The sequence below is a fragment of the Oncorhynchus keta genome, chromosome 32, assembly GCF_023373465.1.
Source record: "Oncorhynchus keta strain PuntledgeMale-10-30-2019 chromosome 32, Oket_V2, whole genome shotgun sequence".
Classification (NCBI taxonomy): Eukaryota; Metazoa; Chordata; class Actinopteri; order Salmoniformes; family Salmonidae; genus Oncorhynchus; species Oncorhynchus keta.
In genome coordinates, this window is record NC_068452.1 from 34,438,266 (window position 1) to 34,449,625 (window position 11,360).

Below are 11,360 nucleotides of genomic sequence, written 5' to 3' on the forward strand. Positions count from 1 at the left end.
ACACACTGTAATATTTCTAATGTCCAATTCATGCTTTTCACAGATTGATTCAGCATTAATTGACTACTGGCAAGAATGGTGGTGGTGCATCAATAACATTTGCGTTTAAAGTAACAACATTTGTTGAGTGGTAACAGGGGATGTTATTGATTTCCTCAAAGTTACCTCGCAAAAAAAAAGAAATATCCAACAAGCATTGAGCCAGTTAATAAAAATGTATTTCATACCGGGCTATACGGTTTTTCAATTACAAGGGCCATTTACAGTAGTATAAAATGTTTGTTATTTCCCTTACAGGAGGTGCACAAAATAGAGAAAGTTCCTCACACAAAGCTGGAGAGATCGTTCATCCAGGTATTCTGATATAAATACAGATACAGTATGTTGTGTGTTTTGTAGAATCAGAGCAAATAGAAATATAGTTAAATATTTCAATCTCTGTTCATCTCATTAAAAGCCAGGATGGATGTCCCACTCCTGTCTCATAGAGGTACGGTACAGTTCACCCACAGACCCCCACCATCAGGCACTCTCTATATTTGGATACACAAGATATATTTACTTGTTTCATTGTATGTTGCTGTCATCAGTTTCTTGTGTTTGAGAAACAAGACCCAATCAAGGCCCTAAATGGATCAAGGTCGATCTGATGGTGTGAACGTTAAGCCACGGGGTGATGGGGGAGTTACAGTAGGTCATACAGTATGACATGTGTCAGTGGGGGCCTGGTAACACTTTATTTGTATAGTCCATTTGTAGATGCTATACGGACTATCTACAGACTATCAGTAACATTTCAACTAACTACCTACTAACCCTAGCTCCAACTCTAACCTTAACTGTTTATCCTAACCCTAAACTTAACTCTAACCCTAACCTTACTCTGACCCTTATTCTTAACCTAACCCTAACAGATTGTTGATAGTATCACCATCTGTAGACCATCTACTGATGGAAAATCCGGACTATCCAAATAAAGTGTGACCGAGGCCGGCTTATAAGTTTGGCAGCTCTTAATGGAAAAATGTAATAATAATTTAATAATAAAACCCACTCAAGGTCATCATGAGGGGGAATCCCTCCCTTCATAGAAGGGAATCCCTAGTATGTTAACAAGATGACGTCAGAAGTCAAGATGCTCACGTTCTGATAGAGTGCCCCCCTTCCATACCCCCTTTCCCCTCCATGCAGGGTGAAGCTGGTCCTGTTGGTCCATACAGGTTTGGTCTCTCTGGCACCCTGTGTCCTGACTTGGCAGCATTCCAAACAGAGAGGGCGGAGGGGAGAGAGGAGGGTTGGGATATCCCTGGCCCAAGGTGGGCCACATCGATAGGGCTGTTTGTCTGTCACACAGGCCTTATCTCTCTATCCCCTTTGGTGCTGAACGTAGTACAGCGTTTCTTGCCCCGGCGTACTTTCAAATGGGTGTTCCCTCCATTTTCTCTCTTTCTCTCTCTGTGCCTCTCCATCCGCCCCAGATCACTCTACCATTGGGTACGTTTACGTTTGCATCGTGGCGATCAACCTATTTCTACTGCCACAGTCTAGGCTGGATCACCTTGGTGCAGGTAAGGGTGTGGCCTCCCAGGCCGGGGGTCCTTTACTGGGGTCTGTCATTGAGGGGGCTTGGGGGTCAGTGGTATTGAGTGGAGTACAGGTGAGAAAAGGTGGGGATTTGAATGAAACATGCGACAGACAACTTTAACTAACTTTCCATGTATCTGAGGTTTATACTAAAATTGTATCAAATATGCCTATCAGTGAGAATACATTTTTGGAATGACATAGCTGCAAGTTGGAGTTTGTCTTTCTATACAACCCAAGTCTCTCGATTAGTCTGTTGCTAACTAACCGTACAATGATCCAGGTGCTTTATTTCTTGTTTGAAATTAGTACAAAAATGACTGTGAAATCTAACCAGCATTATGTGGGAGTTGAATAGTACAATTTAAGGTCTGTAGTGTTTGGTTGTGGCCCGGGATGTTTCAAATAACAGCTAACATCACACATCTCTTCATCAGTTTAATTAGTGATGGTATATGTGAAGAAAGTTGACTTTTTAAAGTTTTTCCGCTCACCTTAATTTAGTGGTGGACTTTAAAAAGTCCAGGGTCACAAGGTTTGAGAGGCGATGGCGGTAGTGAACAGTGTCTTCTTATCTGTCCATCTTTGTTGTTGTTTCAATGTTAAACACATTTGCATAGTATTTCTAATCAGCATTGTTTTATGTGAATTTGGAGCACTACATATTCACTGTGTAACCAGATAAATGAAGACACAATTTTAAGTTAATACACATTAAAATATTCTACTTCTCACTGTATAATACAATTTGTATTGCCTGTCATTGTACCACGTGTTACCACCAGCTTTAAAAAAAAATCTTTACTGTTTTTGGAGTCGAGTACGGTAGATCTGTTAAATTACAAGTTACTGTACAAAATACTTGTTACAGTATGAGTTGTAATATTGTAAGTTACTGTAATGGATGACTAGAGCACTAGGGTGTCTGTCTGGCCTGGGGAAGGCGTAACCCAGAGATAAGACTCTGTGAGTCTCCTACTCAAACCACTGCAAGGGCCACACTGTCTCAACGGCTGACTCATGTTTAGGAGCACAGCTCATAGGGGCTGTGACATGCGCTGTTGGGGCTGTGACAGGGGCTGTGACATGCGTTATCTTGATTAAATGGGCCTCAAAATGTGTCATAAGTGTTTATAAGGCTTACTTGTGTAGAGGGTCATATGCCCTGTTGGTTGGGCTAGTATGGCAGCTGGGGTGAAAGAGGAGCGATTACGATAGAGGAAACCAAGTCTAGATTTAACTTTAGCCTGCAGCTTTGATATGTGCTGAGAGAAGGACAGTGTACTGTCTAGCCATACTCCCAGGTACTTGTATGAGGTGACTACCTCAAGATCTAAACCCTCAGAGGTAGTAATCACACCCTTGGGAAGAGGGGCATTCTTCTAACCAAACCACATGACCTTTGTTTTGGAGGTGTTCAGAACAAAGTTAAGGGTAGAGAAAGCTTGTTGGACACTAAGAAAGCTTTGTTGTAGAGCATTTAACACAAAATCCGGGGAGGGTTCTCTGCCCCTTCCATTTGGAACAAGCTTCAAGAAGTCCTGGAATTTACAAGAGCTCCTACATTTAAATTTGTTTAAAGCAAGGGTCAACACTATGATGTAAAATGAAGTGAGGGCCTGTCAGTGTTTTGACCCTTAGTTGCATGACACTTCCCTAAACCATGTTGTTGCTCAATGTGTACATTTATCTGTTTAAACTGTAGTGTTTTGCTTTTTTGGCCAGGTCTCTCTTGTAAGAGATTGTTCATTTCAATGGTAAAATAAAGGTCAAGTGCATGTCTGTATTTCATGTGTCTAATTCTAGTGTGTTTGTGTTTATTAATGTATGTCAATGTGCATTCACATTACAGGGTATGCACAAACGTTGCTGAAAGTTTAAGAACAGACGAAGCAAGCACTGACACACTCCAATGGAGAACGACCTGTCTTTTGGAGAGGTGGATAAAACACATTGTTATTGCAATAATGCAGTAAATGGGATGGGGAAATATGAATTGTCAATTCAAAGTATTTGTAACATTTTATTTACATCTTTTACTCTGACCCCCCCCTCCTCTCTCTCTCTCTCTGATTCCATCCAGGATGTCATGTCCTATGAGGAGGAGAGTGACTCTGCTTTCCCATCTCCGATCAGACCGTGAGTGCTCTCCCCTCTTAAAAGTTAATTTTTTAAGTCTAATTAGCATTTCCTCATACAAGAGGTCCAACCTGAACAATATTAGAAGGAATTAAATGAATGGGTGAAAGAGTCGAAAACAAAGTTTTGTGAATGCAGCTACTTCAAATGGTTGTCCAGATTGTCAGTGAGAGTGACCAGAAGTAGGCCTACTGTAAATGATTATACAACACCACCCCCCACTGGTCTAAACCAGCATGACGTCCTTATCTGAGAAGGCAGGACTGATATTGCAGAGCTTGCCCAAGTCTCTCACTGAAGTCACCAATCTCTGGTAACACAACCAGCGAATGATTCTGAGCCTACAGAATATACAGACGTCATACAGGCTTTTGCTGCTCCTTTTGGCCAGAACACCAAACACCAGGAGTTGTAGGTACATCATGAAATAAAGGAGCACAACCTGGCCTGTTGTCTGTAAGATCTGGTGAGACATGGACAGGTGTTGAGGAGCAGCACACCTGCGTCTCGTGCCCCCCCCACTAACCGGGTTCACCCCCCTACCTCTCCCTCCCCAGAACCCCACCGGGCCACAGTGGCAACTATGACCTGGAGCAGAGCAGGCAGGAAGAGGACAGCAACCAGGCCATCCAGAGCATCGTCGTTCACACTGACCCAGAGGGTGAGCACTAAATGCCCATCAACACATTCTCTCTACTCCCCTCTGTATGTCTCTCCTACACAAGTACACCTCCAATGGAGTGCTAGGACTGAACACTACCTCTCTGTATTTCAGCCTATCTGAACCTGAACACCAACGCTAACACCAGGGGGGATGCTCAGGTAAGCCCCATTTGGGGTATAGCTTAAAATAAACGGGTACCTAGTATATTGACAAGGAAGTTGCCATTTTGAACCTGAGCATGATGTTGCGTGTGTGTGTCTCAGGCCTATGTAGAGCTGAATGAGCTCACGGGCAACAGCTGGCAGGAGACTGGCCGCTGGGTGGGCTATGAGGAGAATTTGAACCCAGCAACGGGCAAGTGGGGCCCCTCCCACGTCTCCTACCTCACCTTCAAGAGTCTGATCCAGCTCCGCAAGATCATGAGCACAGGTGACTATCTGAACAAATACACTGTGTTTATCACTCAATCTATAATAATTTCTTGAACATAATCTGGATAATTTCATGAAGTTATTAGCAATTTAATCTTTTCTCAGAGCCACCACATGAAACCGTATTTCCAAAAATTGATGGCAGGCAGCAACAGGCCATGTTTGACCTATCCCAAAACTCTGTCTGTGTGTTCAGGTGCGATCATTCTGGACCTGCAGGCCAGCAGTCTGTCTGCTGTGGCTGAGAAGGTGGTGGATGAATTGCGGAGCAAGGGTGAGATCCGTGCCACTGATAGAGATGGCCTGCTGAGGGCTCTACTGCAGAAACGCAGTCAGTCGGAGGGAGCTGGAGCTCAACCCCTGGGAGGAGACATCGAGATGCAGACCTTCTCTGTCACCAAGCAGGTAACACTAGGCTTAGGATCTAAATCCCACCACTAAATCTAAATATCATTCCAGCACTTCATGACTTCATTCAACCTCTCTTCCTCTTTCTTTGATAAATCTATCTTTCTCTCCCGATATCTCACTAACTGACCTTCCTCCCTTCGCTTTTCAGAGAGATACAACTGATAGTGTGGAAGCCTCCATTGTCCTCTCAGGTAAGTTGTGTGTGAAAAGTGAAATACAACTCACCACCAACTTGTTACATTTATTTTATTTAACTAGGCAAGTCAGTTAAGAACAAATTCTTATTTACAATGGCGGCCTACACCGGCCAAACCCGGTCGACTCTGGGCCAATTGTGCGCCACCCTATGGGACTCCCAATCACAGCCAGTTGTGATACCGCCTGAAATCGAACCAGGGTGTCTGTAGTGACACCTCTAGTACTGAGATGCAGGGCCTTAGACCGCTGCGCCACTCGGGAGCCCAACTGGGTACTCTGCCTCATTTGCCTATTCAACTATTTATTCTAAAGAATATGGAGACTGTAATCTAAACTCTATGTGTGTGTGTTTGTTCCAGGGGTGATGGACTCCCTGGAGAAGCCTGCCGTGGCCTTCGTCAGGCTGGGGGACTCTGTGGTGATAGAGGGGGCCCTGGAGGCCCCTGTGCCGGTGCGCTTCGTCTTTGTGCTGGTGGGCCCCAGCCAGGGAGGAGTGGATTACCATGAGAGTGGCCGTGCCATGGCTGCCCTTATGGCTGATTGGGTGAGAAAATAGGAGTGGAAAGAGGGATGGGACTTATTAAGGCCAAGGAGCGCAAGGGGGGAGGGGAAGAATGAGGAGATGCTTCATAGTATCTAGATGAATCTTTTCAGTGTTTTACAAAAGCTAACCATGCTCTCTCCACGTCTCCGGTCCTACAGGTCTTTAGTCTGGAGGCTTACCTAGCCCAGACTAACAAGGAATTGACCAATGCCATCGCTGATTTTATGGACTGCAGCATCGTCATCCCGCCCACTGAGATCCAGGACGAGGGCATGCTCCAGCCAATCATTGACTTCCAGAAGAAAATGCTGAAGGACAGACTCCGCCCCTCTGACACCCGAATCATATTTGGTGGCGGGGCCAAAGGTCAGTCACACGGACTAACCCTGTAGTTACACAGACTAACCCTGTAGTTACAACTAATCTAAATCTATATAGAACTTGTTAATTCAATTTCCAAATTAGGGATTGTTTACATTTGGCCTACATTTCCTTCTAATATGATTTTCCAAATAAAATTGACGTGCAGAGATTCTAGTCTAAACCCATCCAAAACACTTGCTCTGTCTGTGCTCATTTTGAGTCATTATTTGTTTTGTTTTTGTATCCAGCTGATGAGGCCGATATGGAGCCAAGAGAAGACCCGCTGGCCCGGACAGGCATTCCCTTCGGCGGGATGATAAAGGACATGAAGCGGCGGTACCGCCATTACATCAGTGACTTCACAGACGCCCTTGACCCCCAGGTCCTGGCTGCTGTCATCTTCATCTACTTCGCTGCCCTGTCCCCTGCCATCACCTTCGGAGGCCTGCTGGGTGAGTTCATGTCTGAAGGAGGGACCCACCTAGTATCAAGGAGGACAGGAGCACTGCTGACTCTATATGGGATTTGTGGGTAGGCCTACATAACAGCGGTTATAATCATGACCTTCATCCCCCTGACCTCTGCCTCCAGCCGATAAGACGGAGCACATGATGGGCGTGTCTGAGCTGATGATCTCCACCTGCGTCCAGGGCATCATCTTCGCCTTCATCGCAGCCCAGCCTACACTGGTCATTGGCTTCTCTGGGCCACTGCTGGTGTTTGAGGAGGCCTTCTTTGCGGTATGTATTATAGCACTTTCACATAACAGCTCAGTGAGCCCTAGCTCTGACCCCTGATGACAGTATGCTGAGCCATCACTGCTTCATGTCCTCAGGATGTCAATCATATTAGACATGATTTGCTTTGGCTATTATGATAACTATGCATTTCAAAGTTACAATGCAAGTACATCATTAACATGAACAACATATTTTTATAAATCCCATTGTCTAGTTCTGCAAGTCCCAGGAGATTGAGTACATTGTGGGCCGTATCTGGGTAGGCCTGTGGCTGGTGATCATCGTGGTGGTTATCGTGGCCGTGGAGGGCAGCTTCCTGGTCAAATTCATCTCCCGCTTCACGCAGGAGATCTTCTCCATCCTCATCTCCCTCATCTTCATCTACGAGACCTTCAGCAAGCTCGGCAAGGTACCACACATCACTCCACCTCATCTCACATCCATTCCAACATGTACATCCATCCACCATCCTAAGCACTTTTTTATACCTCAACTGTAAATACAAAAATAAAACCTGTCTTTCTCCTTTCCTTCACACCCCTCCTGTCCTCCGCTGCTAATTCATCTACATACCTACTTTTCTTCTCGTTATTCAGATCTTCAAAGCTCACCCTCTGGTTCTGAACTATGAGCACTTGAACGACAGCCTGGACAACCCTTTCCACCCGGTGGTCAAGGAGAGCATAGAGTATCATGATGATGGCAACAAGACAGTGCACGAGATCATACATGAGAGGGCCTACCCCAACACCGCCCTGCTTTCCATGTGTCTTATGTTCGGGTGTTTCTTCATCGCATACTTCCTCCGTCAGTTCAAAAATGGCCACTTCCTCCCTGGACCGGTAAGAGCTACAGCTGTTTTCAACAGTGATGACTACTGTATGTCTGTGAGCAAAGTGAACTTTTAACAACATGGTGCTTACACAGTTACTACTGGACAGTATTGAAGAGCGATGAATCAGGATAGGGTCTTTTAGTGCTGGAGAGCCCCCTCTGTGTTCTGTGTGTGATAGCCTTCACTACATATGTTTTCCCTATCACCAGATTCGTCGGATGATTGGAGACTTTGGTGTTCCCATCGCCATTTTCTTCATGATCGCTGTGGATATCACCATTGAGGATGCCTACACTCAGGTTAGTGATTTATAGGTTTGTGTTGCCTTGACTAAAAGGTGATCTTGGTGTATAACATATTACTCCTTAAACTGTTTCATGTAAAAAGGGATGTCTAGTAATAGATTAAATACAGCATATGTATTTTGTGTGTCCCCTGGCAGAAACTTGTGGTGCCCAAGGGTCTTATGGTGTCCAACCCCAATGCCAGAGGCTGGTTCATCAACCCCTTGGGAGAGAAGAAGCCTTTCCCCGCCTGGATGATGGGGGCGTGTTGCGTGCCAGCCCTGCTGGTCTTCATCCTCATCTTCCTCGAGTCCCAGATCACTACGTTAGTAAAATCGTCTTCATGTCCATAGTCCCTCCACAACCGCCAAGCCTCCTCTCATTGTTTGACCTCTGACCTTTCTAGGCTGATTGTGAGCAAACCAGAGAGGAAGATGGTGAAGGGCTCTGGTTTCCATCTGGACCTGCTCATCCTGGTCACCATGGGTGGCATCGCCTCCCTGTTTGGGGTGCCCTGGCTGAGTGCCGCCACCGTGCGTTCTGTCACCCATGCCAACGCCCTCACTGTCATGAGCAAGGGACCCAAGCCTGAAATCGAGAAGGTCCTGGAGCAAAGGATCAGCGGCATGCTTGTGGCCGCCATGGTCGGTAAGTGCTACCATATAGGCTACTGAGATTTAGCTGATGCAGTTGATCCCGACGAACAGACAGAACACTGGGTGTCTTAAGAAAAGGTCAGCTCAGGCAGTGTTGAGCTCCTAAAAATGTCTGAGAAATGTTTGTTGTTCCTGCTATTCCCAGGTGTGTCTATTCTCTTGGAGCCTATCCTGAAGATGATTCCCATGACGGCTCTGTTTGGAATCTTCCTCTACATGGGTATAACCTCACTCAGTGGGATCCAGATGTGGGACCGAATGCTTCTGCTTATTGTACCCAGGAAATACTATCCTGCTGACGCCTACGCACAAAGGGTATGCTGCCTCTCTCCACCCCTCAATTGTCCTCTTTTCTGTTTCATCGTTTTATATCATTATTTAATTTATGAAACATACCAGACAATTCCTACACAATAACACACTGTGGCAATCACAACGTCATTATCTGAAAAATCATACATTACCTTTGCACTTACAAGTTTTACACCATAGTAAATATCAGGAGCGCAACTTTGGTTTTAGAAGTGACATCATTTTGTACTTAATTTTTAGACAATCGGATAAACGCTCCAAACAGCCTACCCGACCGCTCTGAGGCGTCCTCATGGTCCTAAAGCACACCACGGCCTCGTTTTGTATCACATTCCAAAGATAAAACTGGGGGGGACAAAAATGCTATTTCAGAATGTGCCCGTCCCCAGTGAAAGTTATGCCCCTGGTAAACATAAGTATATATCCAATGTGCTGCTCCTGTCTTAACCCTCCTTCTCTCATCTCCTTAATGCAGGTAACTACTATGAAGATGCACTTGTTCACTCTGATCCAGATGGTGTGTTTGGGAGCTCTCTGGATGGTGAAGATGAGTGCCTTCTCCCTGGCTCTACCCTTTGTCCTCATCCTCACCATCCCCCTGCGCATGGCCATCACTGGAACACTCTTCACTGACAAGGAAATGAAATGTGTAAGTGGCACACAAATGTCTTAATGTGGTTAACTACAATCACAACACATGTATATGTTTTGGGTAGGAGCCTGGTCCCAGGTCAGTCAGTACCTTATGTTGTCCTCCCGATAAGTGGTCAGAAGAGTTAGCTAAATTACATACACATGAGAACAGTATGGACCTAATGGAAACATTTTCAAAATACCCATTCAGCTGTTGATCAATAGAATGTCAGTGTCGCTATTATTTTTCTACATATTGGGTTCAGTTTCATTTCTATTGGAAATGCTATCTTCCAAATCATTTCAGGAGGTTTAGACTCAATTCTGCCTCTCCTAAATCAGTGCGACTCAACTAAGCTGTGTGTGTTTCTCTAATGAGACTGTGTGACCTTTGTAGCTGGATGCCTCTGACGGCAAGGTGAAGTTCGAAGAGGAGCCAGGAGAGGATATGTAGGAGTCCCCGTTGCCATGAACACCTGGACACGACCTTTCACTTCTCAACTCGCTGCGAGGATCCAGTGAACTCAAACAATGCTTTAATAGTGTCTAACACATTTATTAGTATGTGCCATCAGAAATATTCTTTAGGAAAATGTATTTTTAGCCAACTGTCCTTAAACGTCATTGCAATTGGGTATGTTTGTGTGCCAAGCTAAAATGAAAGTCTCGGGTAAGCATTCAAACCTTTTTAATGACAGCTAGCCTAATATTCTACACTATTAATATGACAATTAACATTTGTCTCTCAAATACCCAAATAATGCCAAAAATATAATCCTATCCGTATTAGGCAGATAAATAGATAAATGCAATATTATAAGTCACACAAAAATGCTTTTCTATGGGACTGTTATTTTAGCCTTGGTTCTGTAGCCTATTTTATACCCTAGTTACATTACTCTTCTTTGTTACAGTTTGGTTTTATGCTTCATTGTGAGCTTATTGAATGAAAGTCTTATGTAGATTACCTTGTGTTCTTGCTGTTTTGTTTAGTTGCAAGCTAACGTGTGAGTATGGAGTTCAGATCATCTTAGTTCTATTTTTGGGTGTCCAGTGGTGTCACTCATTCAGTTCTTATACCTAAATACATATTTACTTCAGGATGTAATGCTTTCGGGATTGCAAAGGTGAGAGGGATACATACAGGAAAATGTATTAATCACTGAATGAATTGTAACAATATAATGATGATGTGGGAGAGAAATGTGTAAATATGACAAATGAATCACAGCAATAAGATCTGACTATAGGCCTATTGCACTATTTTTTCATTGATCAGGGACAGGTGTAAAAGGAGGTGTTTGAATCACTGTACAACTGCTGTTTTGATTTTCACCCAACCAATTAAAGACATTTTAAACCCTTTAATTTCTTAGTTTGAGACATTCCATCACTTCATTCATCAATGGTAGGAGGGCTGACAGTGCTGGTCCACAGGAGCACCACTCCAACGCGGTTTAACGACGCTGTGCGCTCATTGGAAAGTCATGTTTTCAATGGATCTGGCTGTCTGGATTGGATGGCTGGATTACGCCCCCAAATTGACAAGGTGGATTTGGAAGAAAT

The 11,360-nt window shown here is 44.5% G+C and overlaps 1 protein-coding gene across 1 annotated transcript; it reads left to right on the forward strand.

Moving 5' to 3' along the window:
• Window positions 1-1,404: 1,404 nt before the first annotated feature.
• LOC118378920 (band 3 anion exchange protein) lies at window positions 1,405-11,162 on the forward strand. The gene is made up of 20 exons (XM_052491558.1): window positions 1,405-1,568; window positions 3,437-3,523; window positions 3,668-3,723; window positions 4,281-4,384; window positions 4,499-4,545; window positions 4,651-4,816; window positions 5,015-5,223; window positions 5,378-5,420; window positions 5,787-5,971; window positions 6,130-6,337; window positions 6,583-6,786; window positions 6,926-7,074; window positions 7,289-7,483; window positions 7,671-7,916; window positions 8,119-8,208; window positions 8,352-8,518; window positions 8,600-8,841; window positions 8,995-9,164; window positions 9,637-9,810; window positions 10,192-11,162. The coding sequence occupies exons 2-20, from the start codon at window positions 3,497-3,499 to the stop codon at window positions 10,246-10,248; spliced, it is 2,739 nt and encodes a 912-aa protein (XP_052347518.1). The 5' UTR covers window positions 1,405-1,568; window positions 3,437-3,496; the 3' UTR covers window positions 10,249-11,162.
• Window positions 11,163-11,360: the final 198 nt, after the last annotated feature.

Coding starts and splice junctions, on each gene's coding strand:
- LOC118378920 (XM_052491558.1), top strand. CDS start 3,497: ATGGAGAACGACCTGTCTTTTGGAGAG. Junction 7,917..8,118: donor GCCACTTCCTCCCTGGACCG/GTAAGAGCTACA, acceptor CCCTATCACCAG/ATTCGTCGGATGATTGGAGA. Junction 8,209..8,351: donor TTGAGGATGCCTACACTCAG/GTTAGTGATTTA, acceptor GTCCCCTGGCAG/AAACTTGTGGTGCCCAAGGG.